At 51.3% G+C, this 24669-nt stretch overlaps 1 protein-coding gene across 1 annotated transcript in view; it reads right to left on the bottom strand.

The window, feature by feature from the left end:
- The window catches only part of IGF2BP1 (insulin like growth factor 2 mRNA binding protein 1), a 29883-nt gene extending 14245 nt beyond the window's left edge, over positions 1 to 15638 (bottom strand). The window contains exons 1-2 of the mRNA XM_075775104.1: positions 15237 to 15638; positions 14092 to 14152 (exon numbers count right to left, since the gene is read on the bottom strand). Of these exons, the coding sequence (XP_075631219.1) occupies positions 14092 to 14152; positions 15237 to 15411 (236 nt within the window). The 5' untranslated portion in view covers positions 15412 to 15638. The remainder of the gene's footprint in view (positions 1 to 14091; positions 14153 to 15236) is intronic.
- Between the last annotated feature and the right edge of the window lie 9031 nt (positions 15639 to 24669).

The raw sequence follows: 24669 nt of genomic DNA, 5'->3' as shown, positions 1-24669 counted from the left end.
AGGGTTTTTTCGGCATCCAGACCTCCTGACCAGCTCCTCACGGACGTACAGCAGGTCCGGGTTGAACTTTTGGAGCTTCTGTGGTTTGGAAGAAAAACCTCAACATGGGAACGGGGATGAACTGTGGGGAAGTCTTCTCCTGAGTTTGCAAAGAGCCTCAAACCAGAGCTCTGAGATTTGGAGACATCACATTGAGCATTAACACCAAGATCTCAAACATCAAGAATATTCAGTTTGAGCACCTAAGTAAAAAAACGCAGCTCTGGGCTCGCGTTTCCTAAAGGCTGGGGGTGGGGAGCCCTTAATTAATGGCATTTTTTATAGCTTTGATTGAATTTTTCTGCCACGGTTAAGGTCAGCACTGCCCTCTCCTGGCCACGCCGCTCCCCATCACCGGTTCCCCCCACTGCAGCATTGCCCAGGCCCCCCGGAGCCCCCACTTGGCCCCTTGCTTCAAAGCCTGGGTTCACCGCTGAAGGAGGTGGCTTTGGACTATGACCTGGGCAGGTCGGGTAAGGTCCCGCAGAGCAAGAAAGAGTGGTAGAATCCCATCAAAAAGCCCCCAGATGTGATACAATTGAGTGGGATCCAGGCGGGATGGAATGGGAAAGAAGAGCATCCATTTTCTTGTCCTGAAAAAGGACCCAGCTTGCAGCCTGCTCAGGAAACGCTGATTTAAACGATGATTTTCACCCCCCCCCTATCTCCCATAAAGAAAAAGCAAAGCTCTCCCGGAGCACCATCTGCCTGCCTCCAAAACACCTTCTCCCACCAGACCTCAATGTCCTCAGTGCCACAAACTCTTAAACGCCAGCACCCTTTCTTCTAAAAGCACCTTGTGCTATTTGGGAGATGTTATCTTCCTTCCTTCCAACCCCAGTGACCTGCTTGCCCTCAAATCCTAAATTTTCCTGAAGAAACAACTTCTCCATAAACCACACACCAGCAAACAGCCCCCGCGGCCACAACGCTTGGTGTTCACTGGGGGATCCGGCCAGGGGAAGGGAGGAGAGTCCCAGCTGCGCCTGTGCAACAGCAAAGCCAGAGCTGCAGGGTGGCTGCCGGGAAAGAGATTTGGGGGTGGAATAAAAGGAAGAGGAGGTTGAGAAAGAAATATGCAAATATGTATAATGACAAGATTAAAGCAGCACTAGCAGAAAGAAAAGCAGAGAGAAAACCGGGCTCATTCTTTGAAGAGAAACGATCCAAGAGGCCCCTCCTGAGGGGATCAGGCCAAGCCAACAAAGACTTTTGGCTTCTTGCAGTTGGATGGACGCAGAAGTGAACCAGACACGGGGTTCTGGAGAAACGCGGATGCATCCTCCACGCGAGAGCCTCACACAGACCCACTCACCTTGGCTAGTAGTTATCTCTGGCACACAAGCACGACACGATTAATCCTTTCCATCAATCATCTCAGCAACCAGAATTTGATCTCGGGCTAATAAATTGCCTAATTGGTTTCTCCCCGTTAGCTCTTTTTTGGAACCACTTTGTACATGGAGAATCACGCCTAATAATTGATGAGATTTTTTCAGGGAGCTGCCAAGAATGAGAAGTTGTCCATGAGCATCCCTTTGAAAGCCTCAGAGAACTCATTCCCATTTTTAGAAGAGCTGCTGCATTTCGGGTGCAGAAGGAAGGGACTGGTTGATGCCCAGAGCTGGGAAAAATGCTCTGTCTCGTCTTGCCTCCTCTACGAAACCGCTGCGCTACCTTTCCACTCCCCATCTTCCCCCGCTGATCCCAGGTAGACGATGCTGGCACGGAGCACACGTCACATCCACCCAGCTAAGTGCCAACCTCTGAGAGGAGTCAATACTTCGATGCTTCAAAAGATGCAAGAGATCTCAAAGAAATCCTAAAAACCCTTATCCTCGACTTGCCCAGAGGAAGACTCTAATCATCCCCCAGACTTCTGCAGTTAGTCCTTGCCAAAGTCAATACATCAAGTATCTGCAGACAGGACAAGTTGAACAGTAAGTAATAGAGAGGAAAGATGGATGAGTTTTTACACAATGCATCCATTTTGCATTATCTTTCCATTCTAATTTGCTGGCGGGTTGCCACGTATTGAAAGGTTCTTTCTGAGGCTCTGAACATGCCCCAAACCCAAGCCCAGCTAAGCCCGGAGGGTTCCCACAATCAGCAGCCCAACCCCAAAGCTCAGCGGGACACGTTGCCCTGACAAAGGGGCGGCAGATAACGCACCAGTTCCCTCCCAGCCATCTCCCACCGCGGGCAGCTCGGTCCCACCACGACGCAGCAACCAGGGAGAGATTTCACTTCCTTAAGAAAAATCTAAAATTTCAGTTCTCAGAGTGACCTTCATCAAACGTGACCCCCGAGCTGGCACTGGCTGGACTATGAACACGCCAACAAATGTGCTGCTCAAAGGCAAATTTTCTCGCAGACCCTGACACGTGCCACTTCTGCCACCCCTCCGCTTGTTCCTCACCCCACCTTTTACCCGCGGACCTCGAAGCACTTCCGAGAGCATCACTTCAGAGCACAGCACAGCGTAACAGACTCTAAGGGAGCCAGGTAAGAGAGCACCCAGTGCCACCTGCGTGTCCTCAAAGCATCGAGGGGAGCGCTGCCAACCCCGCGCGGCCGCCAGCGTCCCTCCGTCCCCGGTGCCAACAGAAAAACCTGAGTAAGAGCACACACGAGATAAAGCATACTCTGCAGTCCGGTGCATTCTGCACCTTTCGCAGCATCTCAACCCACCGGGGCTGACTTTGAATAGAAAAGGTCCTAAGCGTGGATTCTCACTCAGCCACCTGCCCCCAGGAGTGACAACATCAGCCACCGATACAGGAGACGTCTCGGTCCGCCAGCTCTCCCGCCATCCTCCCCCAAATCCAACAACGCATAAAATAAAAGCTCAGGTGACGTGAAACCCACAGCACGGCCGTGCCGACCTCCCACCCTTCATTACTGCCTTCGTTAAGGAGCTGGGGTGCCACCCATGAACCTCTCGCCCACTTCTCCTCGCCACGAGAGGGCACCTCCGCCCTCCTCCCGTGCCCGGGATGTGGTGCTAACTGGTTTCCAGCGGCTCTGATGGCACTGCGGCCTCGGGGACGCTTTGAGATGAGTTCAGGCTTCGCAAAACGGCCAAGTCCAGCTTCGAGCAGCTCCCACGCAGTCGGTGTCAGCAGGAACCCCAAACCCCATCAGCACAAACTCTCGGGAGGATCTTACGCTACTCTAATTTCTCAATAGTTAAGGATCATTACCAGGGTGATTGACAGCTGTCACTCAGACACGTTTCATATAGTTTTGCCTACAGAAAGTGGCCAGGGCCATCTTTTTATTCGGCATTTCCAGTCCCCTGGGACAGCGGGGTACTGGCCTCTTACCGGAGATCTTACAGACCCTGCGGGCTCGGAGCACTTCGAGCCCGGGAAATCAGGGGGGATTAGTTCCGAGGGGAACCGCAAGGATTCAGGGCCCCGACAACTTCAGATGAGCACGAGAAAGGAAGAGGAAACAAAACTGCTCGAGACTGCTGAGGGCTTTTCTGATCGAGGTCTGTGTCGGGAGGAGGAGGAGGAGGAGGAGGAGGAAGCGGTGGATGAAGCTGCACAGGGACCAGCAGCTTTGAGGGCTGCTCCGCCACGATGCTGCAGTGCCGGAGAGCGGCACGGTGCCATGAACCCTCGTGCCTGGCAGGTACAGATAAGACCGGATCAAAAATCGATATAAGAGTCTCTGTGCGGGGCTCTGTGCCAGTGGCACCCAGTCTGCTTTCAGCCAAATCAGGTTGAACCAGTGCAGCGATTGCACGCAGACAAGCCCTCCGAGATCAAAGCGGACTCATGAAGGGAGAATCCAGAAGTTACAACATGGATTACACTATCTTACAAACTTAATTCAAGGGTGGAGACCCTTTTACCAAAACTCAAGTTAAAACCCGTGATGCCGTACTCAGACCTGCCAGTCCTCCCAGTTTGGGTGGGGAAGTGGTGGGGCGGGCGGGGGGTGGTTCAGACCTCCAGCAGCCCCGGCTGTGAGCAGCACGCTTGTCCCCACCGCGTGCGGCACATATCCCAGGCCAGATCCCAGCCGGGAGCTGCCAAAGCCCCTTCCAGCCCCGGTACCAGCTTTGGCGGGTCTGGGCAAGGACGACACAAAGATCCGCGGCAGGATCGGTATCGCAGCCGGGGCTGGGCAAAGCTGCGATGTTTTTTCCACTGAAAACTGCAAGCAAAGTCAAAACGCTTCCATTCTTCTAAGAGAAGGTGAAGAGAAGAAACTAACTGAGATGAAAAAGTACAAGTGAGGCTTTCTTTTCTTCTTCTTCTTCTTCTTCATTTCCAGCATAAATTTTAAACAGAAGAGCAGAGGTCTTCGCCCAATCTGGTTGAAGCCAGGCTCGCTTTCTCTCGCATTTCCTCTTCAGAAAGGAGGTGAGGGCAAAGCAAAACTCTTCTAAGAAAACGCAATCCAACGTTTTCATTGAAAAATGAGAAATTAAGGTTTCTCACACAGAGCCGATAAAACTCACCCTTCGGGGGCAGGAGGAAAGACGCCAACGAACCCACCTCGGGCAGCCCGACTGGGGAAGCCAGCGGCACCCACGGACGCGGCCGTGCTCCTCCTTAGGCATCTGCTCGGGTTTGGGAGAGGGTTAGACCCCCCAGCTGGCTCCTTCACCCCACCGGAGCCGGACCAGCAGCAGAGCAGGTGTAAAGATCCAGACGGGGGAAGACGTCCTGTATTTGGTTGGGGTTTTTTAGCAAGGGGATCACGAATAAGAGAAGAAAAGGAAAAGGTTGAGGCTTGGGTGGGACAAGGTGGGAGCTGGAAAACAGCAAAGATGGGGCTTTTCTACTCCACTGCTCCTCCTTACAGAGCAAACGGCCGTGCCGAAGCAAAACCATTTCAAGCCCACCGCTACTTTGGCACAGGCGACACGACGAGCCAACCCAACCAACACACACCAAATAAATTCAACGCACCGTTAGGGAAATCCAGCACAAAGCTGTCTGAATATCTGATCTGGATTGTCTCCTAAGCAAATTCCCCTCAGACGCGTTCGTGCCCTCTCTCCCGTCTGCCTTCCGTAAACATTCACATCGCCAAGTTTTACTGGCACAAACAGCGGCAGAAAGTAGCTTTCAAAGTCGCACGGACAAGTATTTGGGGAAACTAAATATAAAATTTGCGCTGTGCAAATATTCATGCCAGGCACGCGGGGGTGCGCAGCCAGTAAGGCACAGGAACAATATCACGAGGCGGATAAAGGCTCACCGGGGGAAGCTCCTCATTGGAGTCATAGCCTTTAAAAAGTCACAAATATTCTCTCTCCCCAATACGTATCACGTATAAAAGTCACAGCCACTTTGCGTCTCTGCCGTAAGCAAGAAGAGCCTACGGATGCTCAGAGAAATTCGTTGGGTTGTTAGTTCAGCTGCAACTGAATGCTAAACAATGACTATAGAAAGTTCATATAAACCTGTATATTTGGGCTCAAATTCAGCACGTGCTTTGTTCTACCGTCGAAGCAGCCCCATTAACTTCAAAAGGACGGCCTCCCTCTGTACAAGCACGTCCCTGGGAGCCTCGTGAATCCAAGCCTAAAAGCACAGCGTCTCTACGAGGTTCTTGGCTTCTCATGAAGTTACCCCCCAACAAACCGCCCCGTAAAGCCTGCGGCAGCCACGAGCTCTTCTTCCTCAGAAAGATCACGATTTTCTTTAGACTTTGTTCATTATTTTTTTTTTAAATCAATTGATTTGTAAACACTTTTATGCCAGAGGCTTGAACCGCAGGAGATGACAAAACACACGTGAATGTCTTCATAGCAAAGAAAACACACCCATTCACACGTATACGCGTGTGTGTGCCTACATACGTCGGAATAATTTGGCTAACGTTGAGAACCCCGGCTATGAGGCAGACCTGCAGAGCTCAGCCCACCCCGGTAGCGTTGCTGTTGAGGGCGCAGAGTGTCCCCGACACCTCGCTGCTATCGCTTGCGATACCTCAATCCAGGCGGCGTTCGGCTGCAGGTAGCTCCCTGCACGCCACGCGCTCAGCAGCATCGGACCCGCAGCTTCGCAACGCCGGAGAAAACGCGGGGCTAGAAGGGAGGAGCTGGGGCATCGCCGCGTCCCGCCTCGCCGTGCAGCACCCCTGCGCACCTCATTCTGCACCTCAGCCGCAGCTCCCCATCCCTCGTCTGCGCGTGCGCGCTCCCGAATTCCCGAACGGTTTGACAAGCCTTTCGCCGCAAGCGCTAAACCCAACGGCTCTCCACGTAGCCTAGAGCTAAAAAAACAGGGGGACAAGTAACTGCTGTGGACCTGCCGGCTCGTACCCCCAGCATCCACCTCCGCAGCATCGGGGGGGGGGCGAAGGGGCAGGACCCGGGGGGGGGGGGGTGTCAGGAACTGCTGAAACCTCGCGGGTGTCAGCTGGCGGATCCAAACCTCAAGGAATAAGACGGAATCTCGACAGTCAGATTTTTCAAGAGTGCTCAGCACATCAGGCGCTAATCACTTCTGAAAACGGAGCTTTTATTTAGACGCTTAAATGCGACTTGGAAAAATCTGGCTCCAATTGTGGGTGAAAATCTGGCCCTGAGAGTCTTTTTTTTTTTTTTTTTTTATTCTCTTCTCTTTTATTTGGCTCTAGATCACAATTCTCCTGTCTCTTTCACACTCGGGTCCGGGAGGCTGCTCCCCCAGGATCTCCACTTTTAACTTTGTAAATTAAAAAATTAAAAAAATAAAAAAAAAAAAAAAGAAACTACAAGCAGGACCCTCACTGGAGTCAAAACTTTCTCCTTTTTGTGCAAATGAATTTCCCTGTAATCTCAAGTGCTGTTTACACATCGCAATACCCCCGGACCGTGCAGGATTTGCATCTCGTCGCGCGCCGCGTGGAGCCCTGCCAGCTCCGAGCGGTTCCTGGTGTACGGGGCTGCTGCCGCTTTTATTATAAGCGCACCGTGTTCGTAGCATCTTAAACTCGACCTGGTGGATTACTCTTAAAAATAAAGCACGGAGCTAGTTCTGCCGGGGATGCCCGTGGATTAGGGTTTTATTTTCTTACGCGGGTTTGCTCCACACGGACCAGACAATTACGGTAGCCAGCAAAGTGTGAAATTTCAGCTCTGACCATGTCAGGGCTCCCAAGTGTCAGTTACAATAAAATAAATGACCCATTTCCTGACGGATCGCAAGGGCTCCTCTGAGACGGACGGACAGATTTTTTATGTTTGTTTGTTTTCTTTTTGGGTTTTGTTTTTTTTTTTCCCCTGATGCTCCCCTGCTCTTTCGCATCAGGAGGTGGGAGCAGAGCAGGGATGCTCTTGCCCCTGTGCCGCTGCCCTGGCAGTGCCTTCCCGGCTGCTCCCATCCCTGGCACCATCCCCACCGATGTCCCCGCTCCCTCCCGTCGAGCTCCGCCAGCATCTCAATAAACTGTCCCCCCCGCTCTTCGGGGTTTATTAGCCTCCTTGGGGAAGCTCCCATGCAGGGGCTGTAAAGGCAGACGGAGCGGGTTTGACTCGAGGCAACGGCACAGGGAGGATGAAGCATTTCCCAAAAGCACTTCCCAGCGCACGCAGACCACCCGGGTACCCCAAAGCCTCTCCTCCAAACAGGCACCGGCACCCCAAAGCCGCAGCGATACCGAAAAGCAGCCGGCTTTGCTCCAGATGCTCCTAAAACGAAGCCAAACCCTGGGGAAGGGAACAAGGGTCGGGCAGCATCCCCCCGGGAAGGGCTGGAACCAGAAAGGGGCTGCGGGACCCCAACCCTCGCAGGACCCCGTCCAGAAAGCCCCCTCCATTGCCAACTCCGTCCAGAGGAGAAAACCGAGCAGGTTTCAATTAAAGCGTGATTTTTTTTTTCTTTTAAATCTATATACTTAAAACCACAAAGACCACGCCAGCACCTTCAAGAGCAGGCTATGGACACTGGACACAAACCGGTGGGGAACTTCAGCGGGTTATTCCATCAGAAGCAGAAAACGCAGACTGGTTTTAAGAAAACCAGCTTAAAACAACACCTTAGTTTAACCTTCCCACAGCTTCCCAGGGGCACTACCGACGCACGAGTGGTGTAAAACCTCCAGCCTGCTTTGGTCCCAGGCATCTGCCCTCAGCTCAGGGCAGGACTTGGGTGAGGAGGGACCTCCCGAGGTCACCTTGGCCACCCCCAACCTTCCGCCAGCCCGTCCCCTCTGCAGGGACACGGCTCTCAACGCTGCCTGGGCAGAACATCTCAGGGGTCACCAGCAGACAAGCGAGGATGAGGACAGACGGACAGGCACACGTACACCCCCCAGCACCTCTGGCAGAAACAAGGAAAACCCTCCAGCCGAGCCCCCTGCAATCCCCCCCCAGCTCCACAACCTCCAGGATAAACTTGCAATTTTCAGGTAAACCCCAGCAAAGATTTCTGAGCTGAATTCCCCGCAGGGTCCACACGTTCACTGGTACCGAGCAGACGACCTGGGAAGGCAGCTGGGATAAAACACAACACATCTCTGGAGTGGGCAAACACCCCTGTGGGTCTGGGCTCCTCGTTTTATAAAATACAGGCTAAGAAAAACTCTCCTTGTGAGCAGACTGTCCCATAACTGTCTCTGCAACACTGCTCCTGCCTCTCCTGCAGCAGCTAAAAGCCATCCCACGCAGATGCAGGACGCTGTAGGACATCAGCCCTGCTGCCGACGCATTTTTCTCCTGTGCCACTTGTTTTCTTAAATTTTTTTTACCCCTCAGGTACTCAGTGCAGACACACACACACCACCACCACCCCCGATCATTTCTGCGCTTCCAACTGGGCAGAGTAAGAATGGAAAGGTGCAGAAAGGCTCAACCCCATCGGTCGGCGAGGACGACGGGGAGACCCTGCAAGTTACATCTTCTGCCAGGTCCCCCCCACTATGCCCTGGTGCCTCGGGGTCCCTCTGGCAGCGGGGAACCCCTCTCACCCCCAACCCAGAGAGGCGGCTGGCGGTGCCGCTGGGCAGTGTGTGATGTAGGGGCGCACATCCTCCCTTCAGCTTTTAAACGCCTCCAGTCGTAGTAAAAATGAGAGTTTTCACCTAAAACTTCTGAAAAGCTCCTCTCTGGTGCCAAAAAACCCCAACAAACCACCCCACGCCAGGAAGGTCTCTGCCATCTCTTTCACAGGCTTTTTGTCAGAAGAAACCTGCAACCCTCAGGTTTCAGGCTCCCCAATTTCCCAGTTTTCTCCTACTCCCCTCCTTAATTTTTGGGAAGGGGGAGCCACCAGCATCCCCCGGGGGCTCTCCTATGCGTTTGCTGCAGGCTCCCCACTTCTCCCCACCAAAACTTTTACAAAACCATTAAAAGAAGCAGTAAACAAAGAAAAAGAAAAAAAACCCAACCCAACCCACACCTTCCACCTCCATCGACGGAGGCACCTTCCAGCCCTGAACCCAGCAGATCGGGAAGGCAGAGGCTGGAGCCGGTGACCCCGGCAGGGCAGAGGGGCTGGAGATGTTTCCTCCTGCTCCAACCTGGAGCTGCAAACCCCTGCGCCAACCTCGGGCCATCCCGAGCAGCCTGAACTCTCCCCAAACCCTCCGGTAACTCTGGAAAACATTAACATCGCTGGGGGCTTGAGCTGGAAGGGGGAGAGAAATCTCCTTTTTTTTTTTTTTTTTTTTAAATTCTGAAAGGTCTCAGTTTTCAAAGCAAGTACTTTAACCCCAACTTCCCTTTAGCCATATCTCTGTTTGCTTGGGTTTTAACCCAAAAGGCAAAGACAGAGACAAATTCAGCTGGCGAAACGGGTTCCGTCCTAGCAACTGCCACCGAGGTTCTCTAAGGAATTCAATTCCTTCTTTTCTTTGGAATTTAAAAATCATCAAACTCTTAACAAAGGGCAGCTACACGGGACAGGCTCCATCTTCTATGGGTTCAAAACTTGGGGCTACAAAGTTTACGGTTAAATTGCAATTTCTTGGATGTATCTGCCAGTTATGGCTCCTCCGTGGAAAGGGGGAAATAAAGGCGTTTCTCCCACTTCAGGCTGTATATTGGTAAATATATTCTTTCTCCCAGGTGTGTTAAAATTGATTGAGTTATCTCAGTTTTAAACCTCGTGGATGAAGTTTACTGACAAATTATTAACGACTAATTTAAGGACAAACTATTTCAAGTTTTTCTAGCTGGAAATCATCAAAACGTATTAATTTCCAAATGACTACAGTTCTCAGAGGTGTAAAATCAGTAGCGGAGAACTCTCAGCTCGGAGCTGGGGGCTCACCAAAATCAAGCAAAGAAAAAAACCTCCAGTTTATTGCCCTTTTTGGTAATCAAAAAAAGTAGCAAGGAACCAAATCCCATGCAACCCAAGAGCCCCAGAAAGGAGCGCTCGTCCTGCCTCCCCATTTCCAAGCACTGCTGTAAACAAGGGTGTTGCTAATTCTTTTAATGATACTATAACTTGTAAACCAGACCTGTTTTAAGAGGAAGAAAATGCTCTTCAGACTGGATTAAAAGCATATTTTGTCTCAGCATTCAAGACAGTGTCTTTATTTTAATGGAAAAGAACTAGCAAACTTTTATCAGTTCAATTTGCAGAGAATCCAAACATCAGGAGGCAGAAAAGCACATTTTTTGATTAATACTGACAAACAAAGAAATCACACTCGCCATTATCAAAAATTTTAAAATATTTCGTTACGAACAATTAATTGCACGATTACGCACACGCAAAGAGAACGTTTCTCTGGTGTGAAAACATTAATTTGAAACAAAGATTTTTTTTTATTTTTTTTTAAAGCCAGTTTTAAGTTTTCTCCCTCCATTTCCATGCACTACACTAGATCCTCACGTCATTAACAACATTTAATAATTCCCACCTCTGCTCGGGAGCGCACGGACCCTCTAAACCTACAACTTGCTTGTGAATGACCTCTACTTAAAAACACCCTTTTAGTTTTAAGCCTACGGGCTGTTATCAACCCAACTGCCTCTCCCCCCCCCAATTCCTTGGTTTCATTCTCTCTGGTCGACTCACTTCCACATTCCTCATATTTGGAATGTCTGCTTGATGGATTCACTTTTTTCCCCCTCACCCCTCCTCCTCTCTTCATTCATTCATTCTTTCGACCCCATCGACTTCGGGCTTTTCAGCTTCCCAGTTCCACACACCCCCCCCGCCCAAAAACCCAATCCTTCATCTTAAGTAGGAAAACTGAATTATTTTTCTTCTTCTTTAAAGAATCTTTTCTTTTTGAACCTTCTGAAGAATAAAGCATGCAATAATTTTTAAGATTTTTTTTTTTGAATCCTCTTAAGTTTCTCCAAGTTTTTCTATCAGCAAAGTTAAAGAAAAAATAACTCCCAAACAACAATGAGATACTTTAAGCAAATCTAAACTAATTTTAAAAGTCAGGGGGTTTTTAATGTAACGACATATTTATCAGCACTGACTTCTCTTCACAGCCCAATACTTGGAAAGTATTTCATTAAAATGGTTCCCCGTGATCATTAACATAATTTGCAGCTTTAAGTGTTATTTGAGGAATCGCTGTAATTAAACAACTCTAAATCAGTTTGTCCTTCTCGGGCACTTTGGCGCAGCAGCCACACACACCACTCACCCTTCTTGGGCCATATTAGCACATTCGGTAATTTTTAATTCATTTCTATGATGGGTTTAGGGACAGGAGAGATTTTCAAGCAGGAAGCAGACCAGCGGGAAAGATTTATTTACAACATGCAATTTCACCGACACATTCCTCTCTAAAACCACCCCAATCACTTTTCCTGAGCACTCCTATTTGCACTTGCAACCAGAAGAAACCACAACCAAAAAGCCAACTTTTGTTGTTGTTGTTGTTGTTATTATTTTAGAAATTAGCTGGGAAGCACACCAATGCTCATGACTTGTTTTCCCACAGTTCTAAAAGGGGGGGAAAAAAAAAATTAATATCAGCTTTGGGGGGGAGGGGGAGGTTGTTTGGTTTGGTCCCACCAAACCCATCTGATTTTGTCCTCACTGCTCACACTTAATTAACCGTTTCCTGCTCTATGTGCCTTTAAACTGGAAAATCCAGTCTTAAAAACAAGCAGAAAGGACAGAAGAAGGGGAAAACAAAAAAAAAGTCGCCTTTGAGGCAGTGTCGTGTGTCCCCCCCCATCATCTCAGCCCTTGTCCTGGGCGGGGAGAGGGGGGGGGACACAAAATCCACCAAATTGCCCCAAAAGCTCGGTCTGGGGCAACCAACCTGCCAAGTTTACAAGCAGCTGCCAAAAAGTTGCCTTTTTCCGACCCAGAAACACAAATTACTTCCCCGAAGTGAGACAAAGTAACCGCGGGCGCTGGGAGGGACCCCCCGCCCCCCCCGGGCCCCCCCGGCCGCTCCTGCCCCTTTAACAGCAGCACGGGGGGGGGGGGGGGGGGGGCTGATTTTAACCCCCCCAGCCCCCCAAAAAGGGGTTTAGCAGCTAAACGCAAGGCACAGCACGGTTGAAGGAGATCCGGGAGAAATGCGAACCGACCTCCCTTCCACCTATTGTAAAGTGTGAGTGTGAGTGTGAGTGTGCGTGCGGGTGCCCCCCCGTTTCTTTACACGACACCGAACAGTCCCGCGTCCACGCACTGCTGGGGGATGAGATCTGCTCCCCCCCAATATTGATTATCCAGCAGCACTAAGGAAAAAAAAATTAAAATATCATAAATAGAGGGGTTTGGGAGTGTTACTACGTTGCCCCTCCGAGGGTAACTGCCTTTTCCCAATAGACCCCTGCGCGCTGCAACGAGAAGTATCCATCACCCCGCCACGAGGGGCTAAAAAATAAATACATGTAATAATAATAATAAAAATAATAATAAAATATTGGCTAGGAAATTAAATAGATTTTTTTTAAATTTTTTAATATTTTTTTTTGGCCTTTGGGATCAGCACGCTCTGCCGCAGCCAGGGCTGCGATGTTCGGCAGCACCCCCACCCCCACCCCCCAAAGCGGGGACCCCAAAAATAAGCTCCCACCGCCCAGCCAAAGGGGGGTTTCGCTCAAGAGACGAAGGAACTGGGAGAGTTTGGGGAGGAAGAGTTGGCTTCGCCTCCTCCCTCCGCGCCCGGGCGTTGAAGTAACCGCCTCGTCACGTGGCCGACGCGGGTTTCGGGCTGCGCGATCCAACGTGGACTATTTGGGGTTGGGAACTAACTCGCCCTCAGCCCGGGCGGCCTCTCCTTGAGCTGGGGGGGTAAGGGGGAGAGGGGGGAAAATCTCTGCAAGAAAAAAAAATAAAATACTCTTTATATTTCATATATAACCCCCAGCAGGGCTGGGAGAGCGGTGCCCGGGGCTGCTCCGGCGTCCTGCACGCCAGCCCGGCGCGCAACAACAAAGGGCCAAGAAGATGGAGAGGGCCGGGCTGGGCAAGGCCGGCGGCGGGCGAAGCCCTTCGGCAGGTAGATGGAAACCACCAGGAAACGCAGTTCTCGCCCCAAAATAAAAGTTGCTGGTGGGCAGGAGCTAGGCCAGCGCCCCGCACTCGCCGGGTTTTAAATCCCTCCCTGGCATGGCACGGTGAGACCGGCCCCATGTTCGGTTGTTGTTTTTTTTTCCCCCCTTTTCTTTAAGTCTTCACCACTAAATGCCAGCAAATTTCACTTTTAAAAATAATTTTTTATATTATTTTTTTCTTAATTTTACAGTTCTGTTGGAAAACAAAAGATTTCACCCATTTTGCAGTGGAGGAGCCGAGCAAGGCTGGGAAATTCTTCCAGTGCCACAAGTTTGAAAATCCCAACCCGAAACGCCTCAGCCACCCATCACCTTGGGCAAGCTGCTGGATAATTGTTTAATCATTTCTTTAAAAAAAAAAAACCAAACACCAAACTTGCTCGCAGAGGAAGTTTTCTTTAAAAAAAAAATAAAAAAAGAAATTAAACATTGATCCTCAAAACTGCCTCTCACCTCGCTAGGGACGTATCTAAAGCCAAATCACCAACATCTCTAATTTCACATGCACGTATTTGAGTATAATTTTTTTTGCCTCCTTTATCTTACATTATTTTTTTTTCCCCAACAGAAATTTTAAAAATTTTAAAAAAGAAAAAGAAATTAAAACACTGTATTACCTTTGCTTTTTAGGTACTGAATGTTCAATCTCTAGCTGTTTTCCATGAAGCTCCACTTTCCCTAAAAACAAAATGTGTCTGTTTTTTAAAATCTGGGTGGAGTGGTCAGAAAGCTTTGGATAACATACTATCACGTGAAACCTCGCAATTTAATTCAAATTACGACGAACTACGCACAAATACATTTTCCAATTCCTTTACAAGTGCATTTTATTAAATATAAGACTGGCTTCAAATGGGAAGCGGTGGGAGGGAGTGGCGAGTTAGCTGTCTGGACAATGTTCCTTAGGAATATTTAATTCCTTAGTTCACCCTGCTTTGAGCAAAAGAAAATGAGGAATAATATTTTGAGACCAATTCTTCGCCTTTAGTTAATTCCGCCTTGTTTAATCCCTGCAAGAAGTCCTTCGGCAGATTTCTTCCCCCCCCCCCCATTAAAAGGCTCAAAAATTGTAACTCCATGGCAGAAATGGATTTCTCTTTGAAAATGGAGTGGGTTTTCTTTGCTGCTGGGTTATTATTATATTTTTTTTTGGAGGGGGGAGAAGAGGGGAAGAGCCCGGCGGGAGGCGGGGGGAGCCCGTACCGAGAGAGGGGGCAGAAAAAAAAAAATAAAAATTCAAATATTTTAGAAATTATCTGCTTCCCGGGGAGCTTTTTCTCTCCCTGCGAGCAGCATGGCGACCTTCGCGCTACTCCACACATCACATGCCCCAGGAAACCCAGTTTCAAATCAAAATGGCCAAAGTCCCAGCCCACCCGCCCGTGCCGCGACGGGACCCCCGCGCCGAGCCCCGCCGGGGCGGCCGCCCCGCAGCCTGCGGGGGAAAGGGGGGGCGGCCCACGCGGGGCGGGGGACTGCGTGGGCCGGGGGGGGGGTGTCCCGCTCTTTTCCCCCCCCTCACGCTGCTTTTTTTTTGGGGGGGGGGGCAGCGCTGGGGAGGGAAAGCGGGGTCCCACCCCGCCGCCCGCTGATGCAAGCCCCGACGGGGCGCAACGGAACCCCGGGGGAGGCGGCCGGGGGGGGGGGGGACGTTTTAGGGGGGGGCGAGGGGGGTGCTGAGCCCCGGGGGGGGTCCGAAGCTCTCCGGGGAGGGGGAGAAAAGGAAGCGGGCGGGGAGGGAAGGCGAGATAACGCCGCTTACCCGAAAAAGTTTCGATGGCTTTCATGGCCCACTGCTCGTCGGGGCAGTCCACAAAGGCATAGCCGGACTTGACCAGGAACTGCCCGCTGAAGGAGATCTTGTGGTCGTTGAAGACTTTCTCCAAGTCGGCCGGAGTCACGTTCTCGTTTAGGTTCCCGATGTACAGCTTGTTCATGGTGGCGGCGGGGGGCGGCGGGCGGGCGGCAGCGGGGGCGGCACGCCGGGGCTCGGAGCGCGGCTCCCGGGGGGGCTCCACCGTGCGCCCGCGCCGTCGGGCTCCGGCCGCGCTCTGCCGCCTCACAGCCGGGCCGGGAGCTGGGCTGGGGGGGGGGGAGAGGGGGGGGCTTCTCCTTTACCTCCCCCCCTCTCTTTTTTTGGGGGTTGGGGTTTTTTTTCCTTTTTTTTAATGGATTTTTTTTTTTCCCCTTTTGGGGAGGGGGGCGGCGGCTGCTGGAGGAGAAAGGGGGGGGTGGGGTGGGGGGGTTCCTAGGGGAGGGGGCGGCTCCGGCGGGTGGCGGCGGCGGGCAGGGCGGTGGCGCCGGCTGCGGGGGCCCCCAAGTCGGCGGAGTGGCACTGGAGTGTCACCGGACGCCTCTCGGCAGCCGGGCACCGCCTCTAAATAAAACCGACCTGGAAAATGAGTGAAAATGTTTGCCGGAGGAAGCCACGTGGTGATGCGGGAGGGCCCGGCCCCCGGGGGGAGGGGCCGGGGGGGAGGGGGCGGCCGCCACTTATTTATTTATTTTAATTTAAATACTACGTTATTTACCTCCACGCAACACCACCCCCCCCCCTTTCCGAGCCGGGAGGTGGGGGGGGGGGGGGGCCGCATCCACCCCCTGTCCCGTGTGGGTGTCCGTGTTTCCCCCCCCCCCCCCCGCTCCCCTCCGCCCAGCCCCGTCCCGTCGGAGGCACTTTCCCATCTGCTGCAGCCCCCCGCCCCCACCGCGCCCCTCCCCCCACCGCGCCCCTCCCCCACCCCTTTCCCCCGGTGCCTCAATGGGATTTTTCTGGGTGTAAAAAACTTCGGCATCAAAGGGGCCGGGAAGTCCCCTGGCGCCAGGGGATTGGGGATGGGGGGGGGGGGAAGAGCCCTCCCGCCCCCCCGGGGCTGGCCCGGCCCGGCGGGGCGGCTGGGGGAGCCCCCCGGGGGGGTTATTGTCCACGGCATTGTTTTACGCCCTTCATGTGCAGCCCCGCGGAAGCCTTCGGGGAAGGTGGCGGGGCGGGGGGGTGGGCTCCTCCCGGCACAAAAGGGCCCCACGGTGGAGGAGGGCCGTTCCCCGACGGGGCCGGGGCTGGGCTGGGCAGGGGGGGCGCCCCGTCGGCACAGCGGCGTGTGCGGAGCAGCCCCCCCCTTCCCCTCCCCGCCTGCCTTTTCTGGAGACTTTTATTTTTAGGCTCAAGATGGGTTGAAAATAGCAACGAGCCCCCCCCCCCCCCCGGCCCCAGTCACCCACCCACCCCCACCCCCCCCCCGCCTTCCTGCCTCCCCGACGGGGCGGGCGGGGGAGCCCCGGTGCGCCGGGGGCTCGGCCCGGGATGCTGCCGGGCGGGGAGGGGCGGGGGCGGCCGCGGGTTTCCCCCCCCCCCTCCATCTCCTCTCCCGTCCCCTCCCCTCCCTCCCGCCGTGCTGCAAGTAGAGGCACGGTCCGGCCCCTCCGCGCCTGCAATTAACTGTAGCGCTCCCCGGGAAAACTCGCTCCCGCCTGCCCCGCCCGCCGGGGGCTCCGTTCTGTGCCCCCCCCCCGCCGCCCCGGGAAAAAAATTTAAAAAAAAAAAAAAATTAAAAAAATTCCCGAACAGACGATTTTTGCCCATCGAGGGAAAAGCTCGGCTGAGGCTTTCCGGGCGCGGCTCTCCCGGGTAGCTCCGCGCTCCCTGCGCGGACGCGCAGCCGGATCCGCACCCCCCCCCCCCCGCCTTTCGGGGTGGCCGCGCTGCGGGGCCGGGGGAGGGGGGGGGTGCCCGGGCCCCCCAGCACGGCTGGGAGATGGGGCCGTTCCCTCGGTGCTGCGCAGATGTGCTGTGCTGCTGCTCCTAAAGAGTTGTTGTTGTTGTTGTTATCAGCTAAATATTTTTTTATTATTGTTTTCCTCCCCGCGGAGGAAGAGCCACGCGGAGAATTTGTTGGTAAATAAATCTGATAGCACACAGGAATCACAAGTTGTGTAAACCTGGAGAAATAGATGCACATGCCCGAGGAGATTTATATGGGCTCTGTGCTGCAGCCTCCTAGGAAACTCATTAGAATGAATGATAAAAATCCTGGGAAATGGTCATTTAAAGCCAAAAGCCTTCAGCTTTCCCTCCTGTATCCGATCCATCCTGTTACCGCGGGATCTTTGCCTTAAAAACACGTAGATGCTGCTCACCAGGGAAAGTTTGGTTCCCATCCTTCCAGCTGCATTACTTGGCTCTCCTGGAAGTACCAAACCAAATCAGCCGGAGGAGTCTTTGTAGGAGCACTGCTGCGTCCGTGTGCGTGTTTCCGAGGTTTCCAGGGTGCAATCCAAGCTCAAAATTCACAGGTGAAAAGAAGAGAGCAATGAAATTGGGAAATAAGTTTCCTGCAGCTCAGAAAGCGCACTTCAAGCCTTCCCTGGCTGAAAACTTGGAGCATACACCTTCCTCCACTGATTCGTGTCCCACACAAACACAGCTAAAATAAATGATCCACTATCTGCTTCGGATCTATTTCTAATCTGAACCAGAAAACCTTTGTTGTTGCTTTTATTGGTTTAGCCAGTACCTTCCCCACATAACATAATCCTCTGCTGAAACGAAGGAAACCGACCTGGGGGGGGGGAAAAAAAAAAAAAAAAAAAAAGAAAAAATCCAAACAAAGAGGGAAGTCTTCAATTTAGATCTGAAACAAGAAAGGCTATCAGTCAACCTCCTTCCTCTCGCTGGAGCATTCCAGATGCAAGGTATTTAGAGAATGCAAACAGCAGAGGCTGAATCATTGATCTGCTGGGGGGCAACAGAGCTGCACCCCCCCCGTGCAGGAGCTGCCCCCCCAAACCCAGCCTGCCCCTGCCCAGGCTGAGCCAGGGCAAAACCAGCTCCGCAAAATGCCCCCCCGGGGAACCAGCCCCCCCCGGCTGATCCAAGCGGTCCCAGCCCAGAGGCGCAGGGGGATTCCTGGAGCCAGGGAAGGGCTGAGCCCCAGCCTGCACCCAGGCACCGCCACTGCTCAAAGCCTCTCTGGCCTTTTGCCTCCCCCAGGAGTTCCTTAAATTGGGATTTAGTTTTAAAAATCACTCTGAGGAGTTGATTTTATTTTTTCTTCATGTGGCTTTACAAACATTTTCAAATTTTACTGCCCCACTCTCCCATCAACGTAAAGCTGCTCCTGATTTCATACATAAACCCTGATTTGGGCAAAAGTTGGGTTGGTTTGTTTTGGTTTGGTTTTTTTACAGATTTAAATCCTTGAGTCAGGCAGAAATGGTCTTAATGAGTTTTTACAATTTATCTACATATTCAGATAATAATTGTTGCCACTTAGGAGTTTGGGGAAATTTCTTAAGGGAGAAGGTTGAAGCTTGGTGCTAAATAATGCGGCTAAAATTTCACTGAAATGGGGGTTTGATGCGAAAGGGTGTAATTACTGCAGTCTGCTCAAGTGGTGTTGATCTGAGGCAGAAAATATTTAAAATAGAAATATTTTTTATGACAGATTAGCAGTAAACAAGAACAGATTATATTCTGTTATTTTTCTGCCAGTTATCATTTGAATCTTTCTTTAATTTGTTTTTTGATTATTTTTTTTTTTTTAATCTCTGGTGCTATCACTAGTATTTAATTTGGACAACATTAAAGATGCACTTAGAAACCTCAGAAGCTTTGAAAAAAATCTTCACTTTTGAAAGTTTGAAAACATGCATTAATAACTATCTAATAAATATGGGCTGAAAGTTTTCAGTAAAATATACAGGTCAAAGAAAAAAAAAATAATAATTTTGTTTGCATGGAATCTGTTTCAATCAAGTCTCAACTAGCAGAAATAATCTGAATATGGAGCAAGCCTGTCCTTAAAATATAGGTGAGAATTCAACAGAATAAGAAGAGTGAGGGTTACAGTTGGGAAATATTTCCTTTTACTTAAGTGGAATCCCAGTTTAAACCACCTTTTGTTCAGTTTTTATTATGTGGAAAATATTCATGACTGGAAAAAGCAGCTCATATCTAAGAAGATCCAGTTGATTAAAGCTCGTGTTAATAAATTTGTTAAGAATCAAACTTGCTATGAAATGAATAGTTAGCTTTAAAACCAAATTAAGGTTCAGAGCAGATTATGAAGAACCCCCTGGTTCTCTCTGCGTTTGAAACACCCTCTTGGCATTGAACTGATGTTTTGTTCACGCTGAGGAGCAGAGGAGCATCCCCAGCCCCGAGGAAGGGGCTGAGCGCTGGGAAATGCCCCTCTGCAGGCTGGGGGGGCCGGAGCAGCAGCGCTGAAGGGCCAGATGGGTAAACCTGCAACTTGCTCAAAGAGCTGGCTGTTCCCTGAACGTTGTAGTGCTTCGGTTAAAAACAAAGCAAATGCTGTAATAAACTCTGCCTTCAAAATCAACTCACATCCTGAAAAATCCTTTAGTTCTGGTACTAAAAAGCTGGAGTCCCTTTAAAACAAACCCAACAGAAAACCACAACCAAACAACTATTTGCTTCTCGTCTACATCTGCTGCTTTGCAGTTTCTGGGCTCCCACCAAGGCAGGGTGCTCAGCTCCGCTCGGCGCTGGGGCTGCTCGCGCTTCCCAGGTTCTTCTGGAGCAAGAAAACCCGAATTCTCCGTTGGGATTCGCAAACGCACAGAGAATTGTTCAAATTGCAACTGACCAAAGCTGCTTCGCGCAGATTTGTTTGCCCCCTCTGCAATGGAAATGGTTAATTTTGGGGTTTCCAGTCATTTTCTTTGGGTAAGTGGTAAACTCTAAATCCGAGGAAAGGAAAACACTTATCAGAACGAGCCCTGAAATGTTGTTGTTCGGACAGTCCCTTTAACTTCCAAGTTTTTCCCCCAAATGAATATGCCACCACTTCTTTCTAGCAGACCTTTCTAACCTGTCGATTTAGTTTTTCTTCCTCAAAAAATCACCGCGAGCAGCTGGACAGAGAGCCGGAGCAGCCATTTCTCCTACGGATGGCTGGAGCGGTGGGGGGAAGTGTTGGTCTTGGTACAATGATAAACTAAACTAACGTAGCTGAGAAAGCATCGTGGGGGATGAATCCTGCCGTTGCTGAACTCCCCCTGACCTTATTTCAAGTAGGAGCTGCTCTTTTGAACCCCCCTCCAAACATTTGCAGCACTTATAAAGCACAGATTAGATGTTTTCCTTTCAGTAACCGTAGGTATTTGTATCAGATTTCCTCCAGTCAGAGATAAACGCATTTATATCAGATTTATGCTCCGCGAGTACAAATTTGGGGGCCCTATAATTTCGCGTCACCGTTTAAATCCCCCGAAGAACAGCGGGCTCTCCAGCGCTCGCTGCTTTTCATCCCTCCACTTTTTAAACTCCGTGAAGCGGGAGGCAAGGAGAGGCTCAGCCACTAACACCGGCGCGTTTATACCCAATTCTTCATACCCAAAACAAGTGCAAGCCGGGAGGCGGGAAGCTGCGCAGCAACACTTTCTGTTGCGGGTCACTTTAAAAAATATAGGTCATTTCACAATCGAAACCTTGACCCGTACCCCACCGCCTGTGCCGGGGCACCAGCACCGCTGGGCTGCCGGAAAGGTGATGTTAGGAGAGCAGCAAGGGCACGAGATGGAAATAATTTCACGTTACTGAACCGGCCACTTGGGCAGGCGCCTTGCCGTGGACCGGGTTGTCTAGTTTCTCGTCCTGCTGGTACATACTTGGGATTTAGCGGGACTGATTATTTCCCCTCCTTTCCTGCAGCTCCACCACTCTAATCTCCCCAGCTGGTTAGTTCTGGCTCTCTCTTTGCTCGGAGGGGGAATAAAGGATGGCTCTCGCATTACGATCACTGCCCCAAGGTAAAGCGCTAACAAGGTAAAGTGCAGGTAGTTCTAACGCTAAAGCGAGTCCGGATCATCTCGCCAGCCCCCGGAAGCCGTGACAGTGCTCACTGCGCAGAGGTAAAAGTTGCAGTTGTGAGATTTTTATATGCAGCTCGGTGGTCCAAATAAATCTGCCCCGCGCAGACGGTACAGGTGCCGCCGCAGGCTTTTTGTTACGGCAGTTACTGTCCTGTAGGTCCCTGCTCCTGGGGGGTACAACAAGAATTTAAGAAAAAAGAAATGAGCAGAGCATGCAACAAGGAGAAGTCCATAGTCTCCATGTTTTGTGGTTCCCATTTTTTAGGTGTTGTGGGTTTTTTTCCCAAAAAAAAAAAAAAAACTGGCAATCGGGAAGGTTCTGAGACAGCCACCCCAGTGAGCTGAACTCATCAAGAGCAACCGCTGGAGCCTTAAAAGGCCCTAGGGTTTGTTTGCAGTTAAAAGGGAGTATTGGCATTTAAAAACATATCTGGTATTTTGCCATTGTGAAAAAACCTGTTCCATTCCCGCAAGCACTGGACGGGGAGACAGGTCTGAACCCAGAGGAGAGGACGAAGCGGTGTTCCTCACTCCAGAGATGCCCTGGAAATCCACCCAGCCCGTCACTCGTGTGCCCAGCGCAGCTCAGCGTGAGCACGAGGGCTGGGGTGAGGAGCCGGGCAAACCCTCGCTGCCGTCAGCTGGAGCCAAAGCCGCTCTCTCCGTGGTTCGGTAAGGCTGAGCCTCCTGGCAGAGTCCTGGCACCCGGGATCGGTGTGCGGCTTCCCCTCCTGACAGCACCAGCCTTTGCTCTGCCAGATACGGGAGATGCCGTAGGAGATACGGGAGATGCTGTGCCAGATACGGGAGATGCCGTAGGAGATACGGGAGATGCCATAGGAGATACGGGAGATGCTGTGCCAGATACGGGAGATGCCGTAGGAGATACAGGAGGAGATGCCATAGGAGATACGGGAGATGCTGTGCCAGATACGGGAGATGCCGTAGGAGATACAGGAGATGCTGTGCCAGATACAGGAGATGCCGTAGGAGATACGGGAGGAGATGCCATAGGAGATACGGGAGATGCCGTAGCCGAGGCTGTGAGCGGGCAGCGGGACTCCAGGCAGCCCTGGGAAGGGAGGGGAGAGCCGGCCACGGGCTGTGGGGTCAGGGCTTGGGGGAAAGCAGCTCATATTTAGGACTTGTGCTCTGCAAAGGTGTACCAGGATGAGTGAGAATAAAGCGTGTAGGAGTTACCTGCTCCGCGAGACGTTGCTGGTGTTTTAGGGAGAGACGAGCTCCCAAGAAAAGCTTTGAGCCTCTGTGCCTCTGACAGCAGCAAAGCTGAGTTAAGAGCAGAATTGGTCCTGAATCAGGACCGGAGTTTGAATGATACTCCAGTGCCTGCGATTTCAGGGAGAGGATGGGATGAAAAACTTAAAAATCCCTCCTTCCTCTGTCCCTGGGATTTGAGGAGCAGAGCAAGTGCTAATACTGATCGATTGTAGCCAGATACAATTAGGAATCTCAGATCAGCATAATATCGCACACACAAACGGAGCAGAAAGCGTTATTTCCACCTGGGACGTGCAACACCTGAAATCTGTGTCTGGCAGAGCTGAGGTGCCCTGAGAAACAAAACAGCAACCGAGGAGCGCTGCTCCTGAGAGAAAGGGAAAATCTTACTCACCACATCCCCTGGGAACAGGAGGGAGGTGTGAACTGTGCCATTGAAGGTGAGATGCTAGAGCTAAACACTAAGAAATTTCTTGGGAAGTTTGCAGCATTTTCATTTCTGAAAACTTTTGGGAACGTATTTTGTCCATTCGGAGTGATTTAAGCGGAGCTGAGGCTCTCAGGGAGCAGGGGAAGGAATGGATGACCTCTTAAGGTCACTTCAAGCCCTATTTTCCATGATTACAGGGACATCTAATACTTGAAACTCTTTGTAATCAAAGTTGCCCTTGAGATGTTTCGGTGTCTCAAAGCAGAGCAGAAGGACCGTTTCAGTAACGCAGCTGTGATCTTCCCAACACATTCCCGAATTCCTGAAACACCAACTCCTCGAGTCAGGTCTGCTGCAGAGAAGAGCAGAGCTCGCTCGCTAAGCGCTGCCTGGCAGGGCAGGACGAAGCAGGGCAGCCCCAGCTCTCCTATTTAATTTGCAGCGAGACAAACGTCGCGGCTGGGTGAAACTTAAGCTAAAGCGTCCTCTTGTCCCAAGCTGGGACCCAACCAAAGCTTGTGAAATGACTTGCGTTATCAGAGAAGGCAGCAGAGGACAGATAACGCTACAAGGGTAGCGCTGCTCTGGCTGCGATGGGCTGAAGCTGAAGAAGAGCGAGGTTTGCGTCGTGGATCAGCCCCTCCGTTACACTGGAGAAAGCGGATGTGGGTACGTGGCCCTTCGCTCTGCACTTCCCAGACCTGAGCCGGCATGCAGAGGTTCAGCGTTTTAAGCATGGATCGGTGGATATCGCACAGACAGAATGAAATGCAGACAGTGCCCACCTGTCCCTGGAAATAACTTCTCCATAAATGGGTTTTTTTTTGGCTGAAAGACTGTGAGAAGTTTTAGAGAGGTGCTGTCTGAACTGCACCACGAGCAGATGCCCTGAAATAACCGTAACTGTGAACCCTGGGTCAACATTTAATGTTGCTGGATATTTATTTCACTCTATTAACTTTATATCCTACAGAGGCACTTAATGAGAGGAAAACAAATAGGTTACACTTTGGAGAAACAAGATATCGGAGTTGGCTGGGAGTGAAGTACCCAGAATACATATAATAAAGACACCGGGATAAACTATTCCATTTTATTGATAAGCAACTGCGCTAGGAGTGTAAATTGGTTCCTTGTAACTATTATAGTGCATCATTGATTACAGCAGGCACGACGCTCCTGCGTGGGTGAAAAGCTTTTGGAGACCCTGGCACGCTTGTGCGCTGCTAGTTAAAGAACTGAGCCACGTGATAAGTAGTTGCTGTGAAAGTAGTAATTACTCCCTAAAAGCACCCAACTCATAATCTACCCTAACAAACGTCCTTCTGAGCCTTTATCTTAACGCAATATAGAGGCAACGCTTTTTGCTGGAGAGGCTGGTTGCGCCGGGGAGTTGTATAACTACAGAGCAGCGAGAGTGCGCGTCTGCCCGCGCCGGGGCAGGCTGGATGCGATCCATCCTGCGCTCCGCGGTCTCCTGGTGCAGGAATACGGAGAGCGGTTGAAACCAGCCTGTATCGGACACTCTGTCCCAGCAGCACTTCTCACGAGAGCAGGAAAAGCACTTTTTAGAAAGGAACTGCGAAAGGGATAGCTTTTACACGGAGACACATACCGCATCACGCTGCGTTTCTGCACATGCTTGGGACAAGATACGCTGCGGGCACCGTACCAGCGCAGCGAAACCCTC

Source organism: Balearica regulorum, chromosome 24 (genome assembly GCF_011004875.1).
Source record: "Balearica regulorum gibbericeps isolate bBalReg1 chromosome 24, bBalReg1.pri, whole genome shotgun sequence".
Taxonomy (NCBI): domain Eukaryota; kingdom Metazoa; phylum Chordata; class Aves; order Gruiformes; family Gruidae; genus Balearica; species Balearica regulorum.
Note: the sequence above shows the minus strand (reverse complement) of the source record. Positions and strands in the feature narration are given on the sequence as shown.